Source organism: Somniosus microcephalus, chromosome 13 (genome assembly GCF_052327205.1).
Source record: "Somniosus microcephalus isolate GS21.2 chromosome 13, FLI_Smic_1.0, whole genome shotgun sequence".
Classification (NCBI taxonomy): domain Eukaryota; kingdom Metazoa; phylum Chordata; class Chondrichthyes; order Squaliformes; family Somniosidae; genus Somniosus; species Somniosus microcephalus.
This window is the reverse complement of record NC_140999.1, coordinates 4,714,525-4,737,469: the sequence shown is the minus strand read 5'-3', so window position 1 is coordinate 4,737,469 and position 22,945 is coordinate 4,714,525. Positions and strand designations below refer to the sequence as shown.

The 22,945-nt window shown below is 51.2% G+C and overlaps 1 protein-coding gene across 2 annotated transcripts in view; it reads right to left on the bottom strand.

Annotated features, from left to right (window-relative positions):
• Window positions 1-12,300: 12,300 nt before the first annotated feature.
• The window catches only part of mpv17l2 (MPV17 mitochondrial inner membrane protein like 2), a 65,443-nt gene continuing 54,798 nt past the window's right edge, over window positions 12,301-22,945 (bottom strand). The window contains exons 3-5 of one of the 2 annotated variants that reach the window (XM_086004380.1): window positions 21,374-21,450; window positions 18,185-18,359; window positions 12,301-12,643 (exon numbers count right to left, since the gene is read on the bottom strand). In XM_086004380.1, coding sequence (XP_085860506.1) covers window positions 12,612-12,643; window positions 18,185-18,359; window positions 21,374-21,450 — 284 coding nt within the window. In that variant the 3' untranslated portion in view covers window positions 12,301-12,611. The remainder of the gene's footprint in view (window positions 12,644-18,184; window positions 18,360-21,373; window positions 21,451-22,945) is intronic. The other variant, XM_086004379.1, reaches the window with a different exon arrangement.

Genomic DNA, 22,945 nt, shown 5'->3' with positions numbered 1-22,945 from the left:
CAATGTGGTTTGCCAGATTTCTAAACCCCAACACCCAGTGCTGCCCCACCCCCAACCCTGTCAGATTATACTGTGTGCACAATGTCGTCTTATGCTGTAAATATTCCTAAACTACTGGCATTTCTCAAACAGGATCAGCAGCACCAGATTAACTCTTTCAGAGACACAGGGCAGGGTTTTCACTGGGCCGTGGAGTCGGGATTGGAGGCGTGTGGGGGGTTAAAATCTCGAAATCGGGGGGCACGAACCCATCCCGCCCCCATGCCCGTTTCCCAGGAGGCGGATACCCGACCTGTGCTGGGAGCCGCCTCCCTGAGGCGGGAAGGGGATTAGTGCCAATTAACTGCCCGTTAACAGGTAGTTAACAGGCAGTTTTTAGCCTAATCCCTATTTTTATCCCTGAAGTGTGGGATTCCCGACGGCTCCAAACCACGGCAAGTTAGCGAGGCGGGCCGTCGGGCTGAAGGGCTTGGAGGGGTCGAGATGTCCGGTGTTCAGGTGAGTGATGTGTGCATGAGTGCAAAGGTAAGTGTGTTTGGTGTGTGTAAAGTGTTTAAAGAAGTTTTACTTACCTTTACTTACCTTTACAGCCTTCCTTCCTTCAGGTCTCAGGAGTCCCTCATCTCACCGGCACAGAAAGCAGAATGGCCGCGAGCTGTCAAAAGTTGCAGCATTCAGCTTTCTGTTCCGGGGAGATCTCTAAATCATCCTGACAGGAAGGAATTAACTTGGAGAAGCTCTTGACAGATGAAATGTCAATCTGTGACGTCACCTGTTGCCGGGTGGCCCTTAATTGGCCTGCTGAGCCCGCTGGGCGGGCTCAACAAGGTCAATCAAGTGAAAATCACGTGGGTTGGCCACAACTCAATGGAGGCGGGACTACAACCCCAAAAGTTGTAGTCCCGCCTCCATCACGCCTCCAATATCAAAATCCAGCCCACAATGTGCAAAATGCAATTAGCCAAAGGACAGGAGCTGTTTGAGAAAGGTTTAGACTAGTTTAGCAGCCTGAGGTCCCGGGTACAGCTCTTCTGCTGTCACAGTTAAGACCCACGGTAGCAGCAGCAGCCCCTGAAACCCGGGACTGACACAGCCCCTGAAACCCGGGACTGACACAGCCCCTGAAACCCGGGACTGACACAGCCCCTGAAACCCTGGACTCTCACAGCCCCTGAAACCCGGGACTGACACAGCCCCTGAAACCCGGGACTCTCACAGCCCCTGAAACCCGGGACTGACACAGCCCCTGAAACCCTGGACTCTCACAGCCCCTGAAACCCGGGACTGACACAGCCCCTGAAACCCGGGACTGACACAGCCCCTGAAACCCGGGACTCACACAGCCCCTGAAGCCCTGGACTCTCACAGCCCCTGAAACCCGGGACTCACACAGCCCCCAGAAACTTAACTGGACCAGCCACATAAATACTGTGGCCACAAAAGCAGGTCAGAAGCTGGGTATTCTGCGGCGAGTGTCTCACCTCCTGACTCCCCAAAGCCTTTCCACCATCTACAAGGCACAAGTCAGGAGTGTGATGGAATACTCTCCACTTGCCTGGATGAGTGCAGCTCCAACAACACTCAAGAAGCTCGACACCATCCAGGACAAAGCAGCCTGCTTGATTGACACCCCATCCACCACCTTAAACATTCACTCCCTCCACCACCGGCGCACCGTGGCTGCAGTGTGTACCATCTACAAGATGCACTGCAGCAACTCGCTAAGGTTTCTTCGGCAGCACCTCCCAAACCCGTGACCTCTTCCACCTAGAAGGACAAGGGCAGCAGGCGCATGGGAACACCACCACCTCCAAGTTCCCCTCCAAGTCACACACCATCCTGACTTAGAAATATATCGGCCGTTCCTTCATCGTCGCTGGGTCAAAATCCTGGAACTCTCTCCCTAACAGCGCTGTGGGAGCACCTTCACCACACGGACTGCAGCGGTTGAAGGCGGCTCACCACCACCTTCTCAAGTGTTGTAAAGTGCTTTGGGATGTCCTGAGGTGGTGAAAGGCAGTACAGAAATGCAAGTCTTTGTTACATGCAATCAGCTTCACTTATTCTATCCAGGGTTTATGTGATTCAAACCACCACAGCAGCAAACTCCACATTATTTGGGTCCAACAGATTGATCTATATCCAAATGTTTATATAATAAGAGTTGTGGTACCCAGTGCAACCGAGACATTGGTTTACATTTCAGCTGTTTAAATACAGTTGAAGCCTCGCTTTGATGAGCAGCTCCACAGTCTCTCTGTGCACTTAGATCCTTTAAGTGCTGTTATGGACACACTCCAGTCTGTTTATTGCAAAGTGTCAGCTTTTCCCTGTTTCAACCCCACATACAAATGGCAGGACAGTAACAAGACTCCCTCGTGGATTAAATATGTCAATGGAGGAAATGGAAATCTGGCTGAAGATCACACATTGTCCAGCTGGCTTCCGTCAGACGGAGCTTCATGTTGGTCTTAAAGGGGAAACACACTGGAATTAGGAAAAAAAAGATCACTGGGTCCAGAAAAAGTCCACAAACCCAACCCTTTATCAGAGGTCAACCTAACAACCCACCTTCTCCCTGTAACCCTCAACCCCAACAACCCACCTTCTCCCCATATCCCTCAACCCCACCAACCCACCTTCTCCCCATATCCCTCAACCCCAACAACCCACCTTCTCCCCATATCCCTCAACCCCACCAACCCACCTTCTCCCCATATCCCTCAACCCCACCAACCCACCTTCTCCCCATATCCCTCAACCCCAACAACCCACCTTCTCCCCATATCCCTCAACCCCAACAACCCACCTTCTCCCCATATCCCTCAACCCCTTCTCTTCTTCTTATGCAGTCCCTCGGAACCGAGGATGACTTGCTTCCACATTAAAAATGAGTTCTCAGGTGACTGATGAGTCCAATGCGGTGTCTGTCACAGGTGGGGCAGGCGGTGGTTGAAGGGGCGGGTGGGTGGGGTGCTTGGGTTGACGTGTGCTCCTTGCGCTGCTTGCGCTTGGCTTCCGCTTGCTCCCGGCGAAGAGACTCGAAGTGTTCGGCGCCTTCCCGGATGCTTCTCCTCCACTTTGTGCAGTCTTGGGCCAGGGATTCCCAGGTGTCGGTGGGGATGTTGCACTTTTTCAAGGAGGCTTTGAGGGTGTCCTTGAAGCGTTTCCTCTGCCCACCTGGGGCTCTCTTGCCGTGCCGGAGCTCCGAGTAGAGCGCTTGTTTTGGGAGTCTCGTATTGGGCATGCGGATAATGTGACCCGTCCATCGGAGCTGATTGAGTGTGGTTAGAGCTTCAATGCTGGGGATGTTGGCCTGAGCAAGAAACTGACGTTGGTGCGCCTATCCTGCCAATGGATTTGCAGGATCTTGCGGAGGCAGCGTTGGTGGTACCTCTCCAGTGCTTTGAGGTGCCTGCTGTACATGGTCCATGTCTCTGAGGCATACAGCAGGGCAGGTATCACTGCTGCCCTGTAGACCATGAGCTTAGTGCCGGGTTTGAGGTCCTGGTCTTCAAACACTCTCTTCCTCAGTTGACCGAAGGCTGCACTGGCACACTGAAGGCGGTGTTGGACTTCGTCGTCGATGTCTGCACTTGTTGACAGTAGGCTCCTGAGGTATGGAAAGTGGTCCACGTTGTCCAAGGCCTTGTCGTGGATTTTGATAATCGGGGGGCAGCACTGTGTGGCGGGGGCAGGTTGGTAGAGGACCTTTGTCTTATGGATGTTTAGTGTAAGGCCTATGCTCTCGTATGCTTCGGTGAAGGTGTTTACGATGGTTTGGAGTTCGCCCTCCGAGTGCGCGCAGATGCAAGCATCGTCTGCATACTGTAATTCGACGACAGAGGATGGGACGACCTTGGATCGGGACTGGAGGTGACGGAGGTTGAACAGTTTCCCATTTGTTCTGTAAATTAGCTCCACTCCAGTGGGGAGCTTACTGAGGGTGAGATGGAGCATTGCAGCAAGGAAGATTGAGAAGAGCGTTGGTGCGATGACACAGCCTTGCTTGACCCCGGTTCGTACGTGAATTGGGTCTGTGGTGGAACCGTTGGTCAGGATCACGGCTTGCATGTCGTCATGAAGCAGGCGGAGGATAGTGACAAACTTTTGAGGGCAGCCGAATTTGAGCATGACACTCCATAATCCCTCACGGTTGACAGTGTCGAAGGCCTTTGTGAGATCAAAGAAGGCCATGTACAGCGGTTGGTGCTGTTCCCTGCATTTCTCTTGTAATTGACGTGTGGTGAAGATCATGTCCATTCTGCCCCTTAGTGGGCGGAATCCGCATTGCGACTCTGGGAGGAGCTCTTCGGCCACTGGGAGAAGGCGATTGAGGAGGATTCTTGCGATCACTTTCCCTATGGCAGATAGCAGGGAAACTCCTCTGTAATTACCGCAATCGGACTTGTCACCTTTCTTGAAGATGGTCACAATTACGGCGTCTCTGAGATCCCCTGGCATGCTCTCCTACTTCCAGATAAGAGAAATGAGATCATGAATTCGCGCCAGTAGTGCTTCTCCGCCATGCTTTATTGTCTCCGCGGGGATTCCATCTGCTCCTGAGGCCTTGTTGTTCTTCAGTTGTCGGATGGCCTTTTCAACCTCATGCCGGGCTGGGGTTGTGCTGAGATGGTGACGGGTAGCATGCTGTGGGATGGAGTTGAGGACACTCGTGTCGAAGACAGAGTCGTGGTTAAGGAGATCTTCAAAGTGCTCCTTCCAGCGGGCACTGACTGCTTCCCTGTCCTTGATGAGGGAGATCCAGCAGCTAGCTGACAACCACGAGGTGCGTGGATTCTTTAGCGCAGTCAAGACCATCTACGGCCCAAGCACCCAAGGCCCTTCCCCACTGCGAGCCCTCAACCCCACCTATCCACCTTCTCCCCATATCCCCCAACCCCAGCTACCCACCTTCTCCCCATATCCCTCAACCCCACCCCAGCTACCCACCTTCTCCCCATATCCCTCAACCCCACCTACCCACCTTCTCCCCATACCCCTCAACCCCACCTACTCCCCATATCCCCCAACCCCAGCTACCCACCTTCTCCCCATATCCCTCAACCCCAGCTACCCACCTTCTCCCCATATCCCTCAACCCCACCTACCCACCTTCTCCCCATATCCCTCAACCCCACCTACCCCCCATATCCCTCAACCCCACCTACCCCCCATATCCCTCAACCCCACCTACCCCCCATATCCCTCAACCCCACCTACCCGACATATCAATTCTCTCTACAGAAACAACAACAGCAACTTGCGCAGGATCTTTAATGTAGAAAATTGGTCCATGACACTTCACCGGTGCATAGGGACAATCAGGTAAAGAAGGAGAGATGAAGAGGTGACCAAAGGCTTGATCAAAATGATAGATTTTAAGATTTTAAGGAGTGTCTTAAAAGAGCGAGAGTTTCGGGAAGTCCCAGCAAGTAGCTACCAGTGTTAGGGCGAAGGGAGCAGTGGGAGACCCAAGAGTCTGGAGTCAGAGGAAAGGAGAGTTGGTGGGTGAGGTTGGAGGGCTGCAGGATGTGTCTGAGCTGGGAAGGAGCAAGGCTGTGTGATTTGCAGGCATCTACCCGTATACAGGGGAGCACCTTGGACGTTGCTGGGAATGATCTCCGGAGGAGGGAAGAGATATCAAAACAGCTGAGCACAAAATTCGGCCCCATCCACCCCAGAAAACTGGGCTGGGGGAATGCAAAGACGAGGTCTAAATGTTCTTCAAACAAACTCACAATACTGAAATGTTATCTGCTGCTGATTTTGGAAGGTTACTGCACTCGTATAGGCGTCAGCCGTGGCTGTGGGCAGCTCTCTCTCACCTCTGAGTCAGAAGGTTGCGGGTTCGAGTCCCGCTCCAAAGACTTGAGCACAAAACCCAGGCTGACACTGCCAGTGCGGTGCTGAGGGAGTGCTGCACTGTCGGAGGTGCCGTCTTTCAGATGAGATATTAAACTGAGGCCCCGTCTGCTCTCTCAGGTGGATGTAAAAGATCCCACAGGGCTATTCGAAGAACAGCAGGGGGGAGTTCTCCCCGGTGTCCTGGGGCCAATATTTATCCCTCAACCAACATCACTAAAAACAGATGATCTGGTCATTATCATATTGCGGATTGTGGGAGCTTGCTGTGCGCAATCGGCTGCTGCGTTTCCTACATTGTATTGTGTACAGTTTTGGTCTCCTTACCTAAGGAAGGATATACTTGCCATAGAGGGAGTGCAACGAAGGTTCACCAGACTGGTTCCTGGGATGGGGGGATTGTCCTATGAGGAGAGATTGAGTAGACTAGGCCTATATTCTCTAGAGTTTAGAAGAATGAGAGGTGATCTCATTGAAACATACAAAATTCTTACAGGGTTTGACAGGGTAGATGCTGGGAGGATGTTTCCCCTGGCTGGGGAGTCTAGAACCAGGGGTCACAGTCTCAGAATAAGGGGTCGGCCATTTAGGACTGAGATGAGGAGGAATTTCTTCACTCGGAGGGTGGTGAATCTTTGGAATTCTCTACCCCAGAGGGCTGTGGATGCTCAGTCGTTGAGTACATTCAAGACAGAGATTTTTGGATATTAAGGGAATCAAGGAATATGGGGATCGGGCGGGAAAGTGGAGTTGAGGTGGAAGATCAGTCATGATCTTATTGAATGGCGGAGCAGGCTCGAGGGGCCGAATCCTGCTCCTATTTCCTATGTTCTTATTACAACAGTGACTGCACTGCAAAAATACTTCATCAGGTGTAAAGTGTTTTGGGACGTCCTGAGGTGGTGAAAGGCGCTACAGAAATGCAAGTCTGTCTTTCTACATGCTTTTTGAGATATTTGGTGCTTTTTATTTGAGGTTTTCTAGCAGAAGATGAAGAGGAAATCCGAGTGCAAAAACCCGATCGTATCTTCACCGCTTCCTCCAGGGCCTGATCTTCAACAGTAAACAACTGATAATCTCTATCACTCATCAAACAACTGCCCTGTTCAAATAAACCATTAAAGGGGTGAGGCTGCATTCCAAAAAAGTTATAAAATGCTAATTTGCAGTTGTGAACTGTCACTGTTATCCCCTCCTCTAACGCATTTATTCCCCAGACATTCATAACTGTGGAACTCCTCCCCTCTCTCAAGCCATCCCTTCCCTCTACAATCAGTAGTGTCAGCTTTGTTGATAGCACTCTCTCGCCTCGGAGTCAGATGGTCGCGGGTTTGGCTCCACTCCAGATACTTGAGTCCATAATCTAGGCTGACACTCCCAGTACCAGTGCTGAGGGAGCGCTGCACTTGTCGGAGGTGCCGTCATTCGGATGAGATGTTAAACCGAGGCCCCGTCTGCTCTCCCAGGTGGACGTAAAAGATCCCATGGCCACTATTCTGAAGACGAGCAGGGGATTTCTCCCCAGTGTCCTGGGGCCAATATTTATCCCTCAACCAGCACTGTAAAACAGATTATCTGGTCATTATCACATTGCTGTTTGTGGGAGCTTGCTGTGCGCAAATTGGTTGCCGCATTTCCTACAACACTTCAAAAAAGTACTTTATTGGCTGTAAAGTGCTTTGGGACGTCCTGAGGTTGTGAAAGGCGCTGGAGAAATGCAAGTCCTTTCATTCTTTTCACAACCTAGTCTTTCTTAAAGAATGTCCATTGACAGCCGTGCCTTCAACTTCCTGGGCCCTAAGCCTCTCTCTCCTCCTTTAAGATGATTCTTAAAAGCGACCTCTTTGACCAAGCTCTTGGGCATCTGATCTAATATCTCCTTACGTAGCTGTTTGACAATCGCTCCCGTGAAGCACCTTGGGATGTTTTACTACGTTAAGAGGCGCTACATAAACACAAGTTGTTGTGTGGTTGTAGCCATAACTCCCTGCTTTGCCTGGTCCACTGTTTCCAGGCTTGGCACTATCACGATCTACAGGCCTTGGGCCTTAACATAGGTTTCTCAAATTGGTTCCGCAGGTCCCATCCAACCCAGAGCTGCCAACACTCGGCCAATCCCAGGTGTGAGATTCTCAGTTGCAAGATGTCTATCAGAGGCATCAAGAAAACAAATCAAGGCTAAAAGTGGGTCTGTCACGTGGGCCGAAGGAAACGATCGAGTAGGATCAGTGTATATTTCTCTACCTTTCCTTATCCATTTCCCCCTCTCTTTTCTCTCCATCTCCCTCTTCCTATGGAGGAGGGGGGATGTGGGCATCGCTGGCAAGGCCAGCATTATTGCCCATCCCCAGTTGCCCGGAGGTGGTGGTGTGGGCCGCCTTCTTCAACTGCTGGTAGTGGGGTTGGTACAACGGAGGGGCCACTTCAGAGGGCAGTTAGGAGTCAACCACGTTGGGTGTGGGACTGGAGTCACATATAGGCCAGACTGGGGAAGGACGGCAAGTTTCCTTCCCTAAAGCCAGCTGTGGCTCAGTGGGCAGCACACTCGCCTGAGTCCGAAGGTTGTGGGTTCGAGTCCCACTCCAGAGACTTGAGCACATAAATCCAGGCTGACCCTCCCAGTGCGGTGCTGAGGGAGTGCTGCACTGTCGGAGGTGCCGTCTTTCGGATGAGACGTTAAACCGAGGCCCCGTCTGCTCTCTCAGGTGGACGTAAAAGATCCCAGGGCACTATTTCAAAGAAGAGCAGGGGAGTTCTCCCTGGTGTCCTGGCCAATATTTATCCCTCAACCAACATAACAAAAACAGATGATCTGGTCATTATCACATTGCTGTTTGTGGGAGCTTGCTGTGTGCAAATTGGCTGCCGTATTTCCCACAATACAACAGTGACTACACTTCAAAAGTGCTTCATTGGCTGTAAAGCGCTTTGGGACGTCGTGAAAGGTGCTATATAAATGCAAGTCTTGTTTTTTTTTTTAAAAAGGACATTAGTGAACCGGTTTTTACGACCATCCGACAGCTTCATGGTCACTTTTACCGACCCTAGCTCCTTATGTCCAGATTTTTCTTCAAACTGAATTCCCATGGCGGGATTTGAACACACGTTCTCTGGATTCTTTCACTGACACCTTTCAGGTGGGTGTGACACGGCCCCGAGGGCGCGCGAGTTTCAATCTCTGCGTTGGGGAGGGGTGACATCTCACTAATCCGGGTGAGCTGTCTGTAAATTCCTAAAGTGAAAACTAGACACCCAAAACCCAACTTGTAAAAGTCGTCTCCCCACCACCCCCTCCTCCTCACATGGGTCTGTTTATTTGAAGCAAAGTTTAATTAGCCACAAAGCACAGAACTCAACCCGTGACCCGCCAAACCCGCCTTTTCCCAGTTTCTGCACACACTGCAGTTAAGGGGTAGCTGGAGGAGCACGAGGGATGATGAGGGGTGGGAGCAGGCTCGTGTGGAGCAGAAACACCAGCTGACACTCCCAGTGCAGTGCTGAGGGACTGCTGCACTGTCGGAGGAGCTGTCTTTCGCATGAGATGTTAAACCGAGGCCCCGTCTGCTCTCTCAGGTGGACGTAAAAGATCCCATGGCCACTATTTCGAAGAAGAGCAGGCTCGAATGGCCTGTTTCCATGCTGTACACTCGGTGTTATTAGAAGGCTGGGGTCCTGGGAATAAGCTTCCCCGACAGCACTGAGTCCGTCTCCTTCTCTCCAGGTTTTACCACCAACCAGTAACAGGCTTAATTACTTTCAAACAGGCAGCTTCTCCTTTCACAGCCACAACCCACAGAAAAAATGCAGAACATTAAAAAAAAAATGATCAGCTTAGATACGGTCACACGTACAGCAAAGGTTAAATAGCGTCAAGCTCCCTCTACGCTGTCCCATCAAACACTCCCAGGGCAGGTACAGCACGGATTAGGTACAGAGTAAAGCTCTCTCTACACTGTCCCATCAAACACCCCCAGGGCAGGTACAGCACGGGTTAGATACAGAGTAAAACTTCCTCTACACTGTCCCATCAAACACTCCCAGGGCAGGTACAGCACGGGTTAGATACAGAGTAAAGCTCCCTCTACACTGTCTCATCAAACACTCCCAGGGCAGGTACAGCACGTGTTAGATACAGAGTAAAGCTCCCTCTACACTGTCCCATCAAACACTCCCGGGGCAGGTACAGCACGGGTTAGATACAGAGTAAAGCTCCCTCTACACTGTCCTATCAAACACTCCCAGGGCAGGTACAGCACGTGTTAGATACAGAGTAAAGCTCCCTCTACACTGTCCCATCAAACACTCCCAGGGCAGGTACAGCACGGGTTAGATACAGAGTAAAGTTCCCTCTACACTGTCCCATCAAACACTCCCAGGGCAGGTACAGCACAGGTTAGATACAGAGTAAAGCTCCCTCTACACTGTCCCATCAAACACTCCCAGGGCAGGTACAGCACGGGTTAGATACAGAGTAAAGCTCCCTCTACACTGTCCCATCAAACACTCCCAGGGCAGGTACAACACGGGTTAGATACAGAGTAAAGCTCCCTCTACACTGTCCCATCAAACACTCCCAGGGCAGGTACAGCACGTGTTAGATACAGAGTAAAGCTCCCTCTACACTGTCCCATCAAACACTCTCAGGGCAGGTACAGCACGGGTTAGATACAGAGTAAAGCTCCCTCTACACTGTCCCATCAAACACTCCCAGGGCAGGTACAGCACGGGTTAGATACAGAGTAAAGCTCCCTCTACACTGGCCCATCAAACACTCCCAGTCAGATACTAGCAGCTTGTGATGTCAGGCACACCAGTTACAAACTGGAATGCTGGCTCTAACATTGCACACTTTGAAAGGCAGAAAGCATCTTTCACTCTGTCCCGACGGTGCCCGGTCTTGTTCGGAATGTTATGTAGAATTATACAGAATGTACGGCGCTGAAACAGGCTCATCGGCACAACAGGTCCGTGCCGGTGTTTATGCTCCACACGAGCCTCTTCCCACACTCCTTCATCGCACTCTATCAGCATATCCCTGTTCGTTCAGGGACCGAACACCCTGCTGTACCTTATCCAAGTGGCTCGAGAAGAGACGGTTGAGTGACGGCAGGTTATTCGACTATAGCGGCATCGCTTGTGAGCCCTAGCATGCGGCACTTTTCAGTGGGGCCCACTGGGCAGAGGTGGGAAAGGTCAGGGTGGCCAAGTGCCCACTCGCGAGCCCGCGGCTGTCGAGGTCAATCAGGGAACTCTCTGCTGTTAACCCAGACACTGAGCTTCTTGGTATTTACTCATAAACTCCACGGCGAGAGAACGTGGGAACAGGAGGCCATTCAGCCCCTCGAGCCTGTTCTGTCATTCAATTAGATCATGGCTGATTTGTACCTTAACTCCATCCACCCGCCCTTGCTCCCTAACCCTTAATACCCTTAACCAACAAAAATCGATCAATCTCAGTTTTGAAATTTCCAATTGACCCCCGGCCTCAACAGCTTTTTGGGGGCGAGAGTTCCAGATTTCCACCACCCTTTGTGTGAAGAAATGCTTCCTGACATCACCCCTGAACGGCCGGGCTCTAATTTTAAGGTTCTGCCCCCTTGTTCTGGACTCCCCCCACCAGAGGAAATAGTTTCTCTCTCTCGACCCGATCGAATCCTTTAATCATCTTAAACACCTCGATTAGATCACCCCTTAATCTTCTGAACTCGAGGGAATACAAGCCCAGTCTGTGCAACCTGTCCTCGGAATTTAACCCTTTTAGCCCCGGTGTCAGTCTGGTGAATCTGCGCTGCTCCCCCTCCGAGGCCAATATATCTTTCCCGAGGGGTGGGGCCCGGAACTGAACCCAGTGCTCTAGTGCGGGGAGAACTGAATCAGGAAGCGTGTCCACACCCACCCCCTCCCCTCGGCTAACCCTGCCGGCATTTTGGCCAGAAGCTCACCTACGTCGATGACGAGTCTTCACGGGACGTTTATTTATGGGCGTGCAGGAGAGTGGGGCACCCAGTCCAACAGTGCCATCTGAGTCAGACGGTTGTGGGTTCAAGGCCCCACTCCGGAGACTCGAGCCCCATAATCCAGGCGGACACTCCCAGTGCAGTACTGAGAGTGCTGCACTGTCGGAGGTGCCGTCTTTCGTGTGCGACGTTAAACCGAGGCCCCGTCTGCTCTCTCAGGTGGATGTAAAAGATCCCAGGGTCACTATTTCGAAGTCCTGGGGCCAATATTTATCCCTCAATCAACATCACTAAAAACAGATTATCTGGTCATTATCACACTGCTGTTTGTGGGAGCTTGCTGTGCGTAAATTGGCTGCCGCGTTTCCTACATTACAACAGTGGCTACACTTTAAAAAGTACTTCATTGGCTGTAAAGCACTTCGAGACATCCTGAGGTGGTGAAAGGCGCTGGAGAAATGCGAGTTATTTCCTTAACTACCCATTTAAAAAATATTTTAATTTGTCATCAGTCCAGGATGGCAATTTCTTCCATTAAAAATAATTACATCCAGAACATTTTTTGCCCTCACGAGTGGCGTGGTGGGGAAGCTCCGATCAGCTTGTATTGGGTCCCGAGGCTGCCAGTGGCTGAAAGTCCGAGGTGCCCTGACTCGCACGTCGAAGCCAGACAGAGTGGTCCATCAGCTTGAGGTTCCATGCCAGCGGGAGACAAGACGCTACTGCTTATCCTCCAGCGCCGCACAGCGCTCTCCGACCTCCGTCTGCTGTTTGTCCGAAACACCCGTCTCATCCAACAAGATCGCTTCGCCTGGCTCGCCCTGGAGAGGAGGCAAGAGAGGAAGAACTTACATTTATATCGCACCTTCCCCAATAGTTTGAACCTCTCGGCTCTGGTGTCATCCTTCAAACTAGCTGAGCGAACGTGGCTCTGTTTGGGAGCCTGAGGAGAGATGTGATGAGTAACGTTCTCCCTGAGGTGCGTGCGCTCACCGCCGTGCGGTAAACTCAGGGGTCCCGCGCCGGACGCTCACCGGCCTTTTCCACTGTAAATATTGCGCATTTAAAGGGACCGCGCATTTAAAGAAAACAGGCCGGGCAGAACAAGGCCCAGCTCACAGGGAACGTTGGTGATGAGGTGCCGTATAAATACAAGCCAGTCTCCTTTCAGAGCAAAGGCCATCAAGCTAAAAGAAAGACTCGCATTTCTCCAGCGCATTGCACGACCACTGGACGTCTCAAAGCGCTTTACAGCCAATCACATTTGGAGTGCAGTCACTGTTGTAGTGTGGGAAACACAGCAGCCAATTTGTGCACAGCAAGTTCCCACAAACAGCAATGAGATAATGACCAGATTATCTGTTTCTGTTATGTTGGTTGAGGGATAAATATTGGCCAGGACACCGGGAGAACTCCCCCTGCTCTTCTTTGAAATAGTGGCCGTGGGATCTTTTACGTCCACCTGAGAGAGCAGACGGGGCCTCAGTTTAACGTCTCATCCGATAGACGGCACCCCCGACAGTGCAGCACTCCCTCAGTACTGCACTGGGAGTGTCAGCCTAGATTTTTGTGCTCAAGTCTCTGGAGTGGGACTCGAACCCACAACCTTCTGACTCAGAGAGCGAGAGAGAGAGAGCTGACCACTGAGCCACAGCTGACACGTCGTGGGTTGGATGGGGGATGGGGGGGCGGGGGCAGCAGACGGACAGTCCGAGATCCGCAAATTATCAGATGGTTTCAAACGGATTGATAAATTACAATACATTAGATCCTAAAGTTTTTATTTAATTCATTCTTGGGATGTGGGCGTCGCTGGCAAGGCCGGCATTTATCGCCTATCCCTAGTTGCCCGAGAAGGTGGTGGTGGGTCTTGTTCTTGAGCCGCTGCAGCCCGTGCGGTGCAGTTGCTGACGGTTTTGATACAAGTGAGGGATTTACTGGGCCACTTCAGAGGGCAATCAAGAGTCACCCACACAGGGTGTCTGGAGTCACCGATAGGCCCAGCCCGGGTAAGAACGGCAGGTCTCCTTCCCTGAAGGACATTAGTGAACCGGTTGGGTTTTTAACGACAATCCGACAGATTCAGGGTCACTTCTAGACACAAAAAACATCAAGGGGTATGGGGAGAGAGCGGGAATATGGTATTGAGATAGAGGCTCAGCCATGATCTCATTGAATGGCGGAGCAGGCTCGAAGGGCCAAATGGCCGACTCCTGCTCCTATTTTTCTATGTTTCTACTGAAACTGGTTTTTTATTTCCAGATATTTTTTTTTATAAAAAGTTGATTTCAAATCATCAGACTGCCCTGAAGGGATTTGAACTCACGTTCTTTGGATTGCTCGTCCGGTAACGTGACCACTACATTACCTCAGGTGAGGAAGAGCCTCCAGCACATCTTTAGCCCCGCCCACCCACCCAAGAACACCAATCCTACCAGCAACCAACTTAGCTTCAAAGTCCATGGGATGAGGGATCATTAGAATCTCATCCCGAGCACAGACACTCCCATAACGTCACATTCCCTCAGTGCTACACTGTGGGGCGAGGCTAACTTTGGGATTTGGAGTGGTGCTTCGAGTCACAGTAGATCCAGAGAGCACGGGACGAGACATAGAATCATACAGCACAGGAGGAGGCCATTCGGCCCATCGTGTCTGTGCCGGCTCTCTGAGAGAGCTATCCAATTAGTCCCACTCCCCAGAGCTCTGAAAATTTTGCCTTTAAGTATTTATCCTCAAGTGGAAAGTTACATGGGTTCGGGTGGGATGGAGAGTGATAGGGGATTTGAGGTTAGGATCAGATTGGCCGTGGTCTTGTTGGGTGGTGGAGCGGGCTCGGGGGGCCGATTGGCCTACTCCTGCTCCTGTTTCTTATGTTCTTACTATTGATTCCGCTTGCACCGCCCTTTCAGGCAGTGCCCTCTGGAGTTTACAACAATGAGACGTGACCTCATTGAAACATGTAAGATTCTGAGGGGGATTGACAGGATCGATGCGGAGAGATCGTTTCCCCCTGGCTGGGGTGTCTAGAACCAGGGGTCACAGTCTCAGGATAAGGGGTCGGCCATTTAGGACTGAGATGAGGAATTTCTTCACTCAGAGGGCGGTGAATCTTTGGAATTCTCTGCCCCAGAGGGCTGTGGAGGCTCAGTCGTTGAGTATATTCAAGGCTGAGATCGATAGATTTTTGGGCACTAACGGAATCATGGATTATGGGGATCGGGCAGGAAAGTGGAGTTGAGGTCAAAGATCAGCCATGATCTTATTGAGTGTTCCCCAGGGGTTGATACTGGGACCACTGCTTTTCTTGATCTATATTAATGACTTGGACGTGGGTGTACAGGGCACAATTTCAAAATTTGCAGATGACACAAAACTTGGAAGTACAGTGAACAGTGAGGAGGAGAGTGATAGACTTCAGGAGGACATAGACAGGCTGGTGGAATGGGCGGACACGTGGCAGATGAAATTTAACACAGAAAAGTGTGAAGTGATGTATTTTGGTAGGAAGAATGAGGAGAGGCGATATAAACTAAAGGGTACAATCCTAAAGGGGGTGCATGAACGGAGAGACCTGGGGGTATATGTGCACAAATCGTTGAAGGTGGCAGGGCAGGTTGAGAAAGTGGTTAAAAAAGCTTACAGGATCCTGGGCTTCATAAATAGAGGCACAGAGTACAAAAGTGTGGAAATTATGATGAACCTGTATAAAACACTGGTTCGGCCCCAACTGGAGTATTGTGTCCAATTCTGGGCACCGCACTTTAGGAAGGATGTGAAAGCCTTAGAGAGGGTGCAGAGGAGATTTACTAGAATGATTCCAGGGATGAGGGACTTCAGTTACGTGGAGAGACTGGGGAAGCTGGGGTTGTTCTCCTTAGTGCAGAGAAGGTTAAGAGGAGATTTGATCGAGGTGTTCAAAATCATGAAGGGTCTGGACAGAGTAGATAGAGAGAAACTGTTCCCATTGGTGGAAGAGTCGAGAACCAGAGGACACAGATTTAAGGTGATTGGCAGAAGAACCAAAGATTCATTCTGATTCTAGTGGCGGAGCAGCTTGAAGGGGCGTATGGACTCCTCCTGCTCCTACTTAGAATCTTAGACTGGTTACAGCACGGAAGAAGGCCATTCGGCCCGTCGAGCCCGTGCCGGCTCTCTGCAAAAGCACTTCAGCCAGTCCCACTCCCCCGCCCTTTCCCCGTAGCCCTACAATTTTTTTTCCTTCAGGTACTTATCCAACTCCCTTTTGAAAGCCACGATTGAATTTGCCTCCACCGCCCTCTCAGGCAGCGCATTCCAGATCCTGACCACTCGCTGCGTAAAAACGTTTTTCCTCACGTCGCCTTTGGTTCTTCTGCCAATCACCATTCAGCCGGACTGCTCCGTGCTGGTGTTTCTGCTCCACACCAGCCTCCTCCTGCCCCTCTTCATCTCACCCCATCACCATATCCTTCTATTCCTTTCTCACTCGTGTGTTTATCCAGCTTCCCCTTAAATGCATCGATACTATTCGCCTTGACCACTCCCTGTGGGAGCGAGTTCCACATTCTCACCACGCTCTGGGGAAAACTTTCTCCTGAATTCCCTGTCGGATTTACTAGTGACTTTTCTTATATTGAGGACCTCCAATTTTGAACTCTCCCACAAGGGCTTGGCTAAAAATCAGCAAAGACAAATGAATAACTGTCTGACACACATTCACACTCCAAAGGTTTTCAATATCCCGGCAACCCTCCCGGATTCTTTGATCCTTTTTTGTCATGTGAATTTCACGAGTAACCACACACTTTGTGTCTCCATTCACCGAACTCCCTCATTACAGATTATTAAGACGACACTGTTTCCATGGTCAGGCGGGTCGGTAACCAGAGGACACAGATGTTAAGGTAATTGGCAAAAAGAACCAGGGGGAGGGGGGAGATGATCAAACTTTTTTTAGGCAGCTGATCTGGAATGCGCTGACTGAAAGGGAGCAGATTCGATAGTAACTTTCAAAAGGAAATTAGATAAATACTTCAAAAGGAAAAGAACATTTACAGGGCTGTTGGGAAAGGGCAGGGGGGAGTGGGACGAATTGGATCGCCCTTTCAAAGAGCCGGCACAGGCACGATGGGCCGAATGTTGCCTCTAATCTTTTTTTAGTACGTGGTCCCTTTAAATTTTCGTGCATGTGCGTTTTTTTCCATGTAGAAGCCGGTGAGCGGCCTCCAGACCGCTGCGCGGCTGCGAAGCTTAGCGGGAACGCTGGATGGGCCCAATGGCCTCCTCCTGAGCTGTAAGATTCTGCGAGTCGAAGCCAGACTGACTTGGACTGTACAGTAATTAAAGTTCACGACAGGGGGGCTGGCTCCCGAGTGCCTACCTCACATTCTTGGTACAATGTGCCACTGCTTCCTGGTGTTGGAGCAACTTGGACGACAACCTTTCACCTCTGGGATCGGAGTTCAAATGCAGTTCATCCCCAATCGGGCGGAATTCTACCCGACCCCTTGGCTGATGAGCTGTTGATTTGCCACAGCTTCAACCCAGGCCCATGTGGGCAGAGGTCACAGCACAAAACTACCCTGATTAAAGACTAACTGTAAATCTCACTCATTCAGACTATCGGTGTGAAAAACATGAAAATATTTGTACAGAAGGGAGTGCTCAGAGGTTGGGTTAGGAAAATACATAGGAAGCTTTACTCTGTAGCTAACCCGTGCTGTACCTGCCCTGGGAGTGTTTGATGGGACAGTGTAGAGGGAGCTTTACTCTGTATCTAACCCGTGCTGTACCTGCCCTGGGAGTGTTTGATGGGACAGTGTAGAGGGAGCTTTACTCTGTATCTAACCCGTGCTGTACCTGCCCTGGGAGTGTTTGATGGGACAGTGTAGAGGGAGCTTTACTCTGTATCTAACCCCGTGCTGTACCTGCCCTGGGAGTGTTTGATGGGACAATGTAGAGGGAGCTTTACTCTGTATCTAATCCGTGCTGTACCTTCCCTGGGAGTGTTTGATGGGACAGTGTAGAGGGAGCTTTACTCTGTATCTAACCCGTGCTGTACCTGCCCTGGGGGTGTTTGATGGGACAATGTAGAGGGAGCTTTACTCTGTATCTAATCCGTGCTGTACCTGCCCTGGGAGTGTTTGATGGGACAGTGTAGAGGGAGCTTTACTCTGTATCTAACCCATGCTGTACCTGCCCTGGGAGTGTTTGATGGGACAGTGTAGAGGGAGCTTTACTCTGTATCTAACCCGTGCTGTACCTGCCCTGGGAGTGTTTGATGGGACAGTGTAGAGGGAGCTTTACTCTGTATCTAACCCATGCTGCGAGTGCTTGACGAGGAGAAACTGGGTGAAATGTTCAGGAGCAATGTCACTCACCAAGGAGACACAGACAAGATCTCAGTTCCGGTTGGAATCCACATACCTGGTGCTTCAGGTAGGAGAGGAAGGTATCCCATCCGACTGTAAGAACGTTCACGTACAGCACACGGAATTTCGGAGGCACATAAAAGAAGTTAACCATTTGAGCCGCCGGCCACACCATCCAATCCGCCTGCAAATAAATTCATTAAAACATTAGTACTTTCCAGGGGGCTCCACAGAGCCAAACCCGCACTGCCAACCCTTTAGGTTACACTGGTTTGAAGGGGGGGGGGGGATCTAGGGGCTGCTGTAGCCTTTTTCCCCCATTACCCCATCCCCCCACCCACCCCCACTTTCCCAGGCAGCGCTATGTCCGCCTTAAAGCAGACCCGTGGTGCTCGGACCCGCCAACTAGACTGATTCCTGGGATGAGAGGGTTGTCCTATGAGGAGAGATTGTGTAGAATGGGCCGATACTCTCTGGAGTTTAGAAGAATGAGAGGGGATCTCATTGAAACATACAAGATTCTGAGGGGGATTGACAGGGTAGATGCCGAGAGGTTGTTTCCCCCTGGCTGGAGTGTCTGGAACCAGGGGTCACAGTCTCAGGATAAGGGGTCGGCCATTTAGGACTGAGATGAGGAGGAATTTCTTCACTCAGAGGGCGGTGAATCTTTGGAATTCTCTACCCCAGAGGGCTGTGGAGGCTCAGTCGTTGAGTATATTCAAGGCTGAGATCGATAGATTTTTGGACTCTAGGGGAATCGAGGGATATGGGGCTCGGGCGGGAAAGTGGAGTTGAGGTGGAAGATTAGCCGTGATCTTATTGAATGGCAGAGCAGGCTCAAGGGGCCGAATGGCCGACTCCTGCTCCTATTTTTTTATTAACAGTCCGGGAACGATGGGACCGTGCACTCGACCACAATCACCGGGAGGCTCAGTGGCAAAATAAGACTGCCATGGCTCAGTAGGTCGCACTCTCACCTCTGAGTCAGGAAGTCGTGGGTTCAAGTCCCACTCCAGAGACTTGAACACATAAAGCTAGGCCGACCCTCCCAGTGCAATATTGAGGGAGCGCCGCACTGTCGGAGGGGCAGTACTGAGGAAGCGCTGCACTGTCGGAGGGGCAGTACTGAGGGAGCGCTGCACTGTCGGAGGGGCAGTACTGAGTGTGGTAAACCACTGTTTGTATTCCACTGTGTACATGCCTGTACATGCCTTGGCTGACTCCTCCCACGAATCCAGGTATAAAGGTGACTGTTCCACAGCCCCTTTGTATTCTGGACCGGTCGACCACTCGAGGCACACCTTCATTCTCTTGTTAATAAAAGCCTGTTAATTACTCGCTTAATCTCAGTCTTTTGAGTTATTGATAGCGCATCACTGAGGGAGCGCCGCACTGTCGGAGGGGCAGTACTGAGGGAACGTCGCACAGTCGGAGGGGCAGCACTGAGGGAACGTCGCACAGTCGGAGGGGCAGTACTGAGGGAACGTCGCACAGTCGGAGGGGCAGTACTGAGGGAGCGCCGCACTGTCGGAGGGGCAGTACTGAGGGAGCCCCGCACTGTCGGAGGGGCAGTACTGAGGGAGTGCCGCACTGTCGGAGGGGCAGTACTGAGGGAGCGCCGCACTGTCGGAGGGGCAGTACTGAGGGAACGTCGCACAGTCGGAGGTGCAGTACTGAGGGAGTGCCGCACTGTCAGAGGGGCAGTACTGAGGGAGCGCTGCACTGTCGGAGGGGCAGTACTGAGGGAGCGCCGCCCTGTCGGAGGGGCAGTACTGAGGGAGCGCTGCACTGTCGGAGGGGCAGTACTGAGGGAGTGCTGCACTATCGGAGGTGCCGTCTTTCGGATGAGACGTTAAACCGAGGCCCCGTCTGCCCTCCCAGGTGGACATAAAAGATCCCATGGCAACTATTTCGAAGAGGAGCGGGGGAGTTCTCCCCGGTGTCCTGGCCAATATTTATTGCACAACCAACGTAAGAACATCAGAAATAGGAGCAGGAGTCCGCCACACGGCCCCTCGAGCCTGCTCTGCCACACGGCCCCTCGAGCCCGCTCCGCCACACGGCCCCTCGAGCCTGCTCCGCCACACGGCCCCTCGAGCCTGCTCCGCCATTCAATAAGATCATGGCTGATCATCGACCTCAACTCCACTTTCCTGCACTATCCCCATATGCCTTGACTCCCTTAAAAGTCAAAAATCTATCGAAAACAGATTATCTAGTCATTATCACATTGCTGTTTGCGGGAGCTTGCTGTGCGCTAATTGGCTGCCGCGTTTGGAGTTGAGGTCGATGATCAGCCATGATCTTATTGAATGGCGGAGCAGGCTCGAGGGGCTGAAGAGCCGACTCCTGCTCCTATTTCTTACGTTTCCTACATTATAACAGTGGCTACACTTCATAAAGTACTTCATTGGCTGGAAAGCGCTTTTGAGACATCTGCTGATTGTGAAAGGATATATAAATGCAAGTCTTTCTTTCTATCCCTAATCGCCCTCGAGTGGCTCGCTGGGCCATTTCAGAGGGCAGGTAAGAATCAAGCACATTGCTGTGGGTTCTGAGTCACACAAAGGCCAGACCGGGTAAAGGCAGCAGATTTCCTTCACGATAGGACATGAGTGAACCAGATGGATTTTTACGATAGTTTCATGGTCACCATTACTGATGCCAGCTTTTTATTCCAGATTTATTTAATTAACTGAATTGAAATTCCCCAGCTGGCGGTGAGTGGGATTGGAACTCCCGTCTCCGGATCATGAGTCCAGGCCTCTGGATTACTAGCCCAGTGACATAACCACTGCGCCACCGCACCCCTTTACATAGGGCCTTTCATGACCTCAGGACGTCCGTACGCTCTACATTACATCAGTGACTACACTTCAAAGAAGTACATCATTGGCTGTGAAGCGCTTAGAAATGGAAATCTTACTTTTCACAGGGACTGAATCAGTCGAATTGGGTTTGTGCAACACAGGGTTCTCCAGGGTCAAGATGCGCGATTCCGTCTAATCTTTGTGAAACACAAGCACTGGCTACACGAAGACTGATTAAACTGCGAGACAGGAAAGAGCTTGTATTGTTCACTGCAACTGATGTTTGGTGTTGGCAAAAGTTGCACGATGTAGCAGAGGGTCCGTCTGACAAGGGCACATTCACGTGGCTAAATCAAAATTCCGTGACAAAAGACTGCTGGCGTTTTACCTTGTAAAATTCCCAGAACTTGTTCTTGAATTCCATCCCACATTGCATGGGACTGTGCCCTTCCAACGTTCCCATTCCTGTCGGAAGATAGCACAGGGTCTCAGTTAAACATTCACATCACAGAATCTTACAGGACATTCAGCCCCTCGAGCCTGTTCCCCCATTCCGCACGGCTAATCTGAACCTCAACTCCCGTGTATCTGCCTTGGCTTCATATCCCGAGATAACCTTACCCAACAACATCTAGCCATCTCATTCTTCAAAGCTCCAATTGACCCCCAGCCTCAACAGCTTTTTGGGGGAGAGAGTTCCAGATTTCCACCACCCTTTGTGTGAAGAAGTGCTTCCTGACATCACCCCTGAACGGCCTGGCTCTAATTTTAAGGTTCTGCCCCCTTGTTCTGGACTCCCCCCCACCAGAGGAAATAGTTTCTCTCTCTCGACCCGATCAACTCCTTTAATCATCTTAAACACCTCGATCAGATCACCCCTTAATCTTCTAAACTCCAGGGAATACAAGCCCAGTCTGGGCAACCTGTCCTCAGAATTTAACCCTTTTAGCCCCGGTATCATTCTGCTGAATCTGGGCTGCTCCCCCTCCGAGGCCAATATATCCTCCCGAGGGGCGGGGCCCAGAACTGAACAGGGTCGGACCAAGGCTCTCTACAACTGAACCAACACTTCCTGTGCCCACCAGTACTGTACCCCAGTGTTATACAGTGACAGACCTGTACCCACCAGTACTGTACCCCAGTGTTATACAGTGACTGACCTGTACCCACCAGTACTGTACCTGTGTTATACAGTGACAGACCTGTACCCACCAGTACTGTACCCCAGTGTTATACAGTGACAGACTTGTACCCGCCAGTCCTGTACCCCAGTGTTATAGTGACAGACCTGTACCCACCAGTACTGTACCTCAGTGTTATACAGTGACAGACCTGTACCCACCAGTACTGTACCAGTGTTATACAGTGACAGACCTGTACCCACCAGTACTGTACCCGTGTTATACAGTGACAGACCTGTACCCACCAGTACTGTACCCCAGTGTTATACAGTGACAGACCTGTACCCACCAGTACTGTACCCCAGTGTTATAGTGTGACAGACCTGTACCCACCAGTACTGTACCCGTTATACAGTGATAGACCTGTACCCACCAGTACTGTACCAGTGTTATACAGTGACAGATCTGTACCCACCAGTACTGTACCCCAGTGTTATACAGTGACATACCTGTACCCACCAGTACTGTACCCCAGTGTTATACAGTGACAGACCTGCACCCACCAGTACTGTACCCGTGTTATACAGTGACAGACCTGTACCCACCAGTACTGTACCCCAGTGTTATACAGTGACAGACCTGTACCCACCAGTACTGTACCCGTGTTATACAGTGACAGACCTGTACCCGCCAGTACTGTACCCCAGTGTTATAGTGACAGACCTGTACCCACCAGTACTGTACCCCAGTGTTATACAGCGACAGACCTGTACCCACCAGAACTGTACCCGTGTTATACAGTGACAGACCTGTAGCCACCAGTACTGTACCCGTTATAC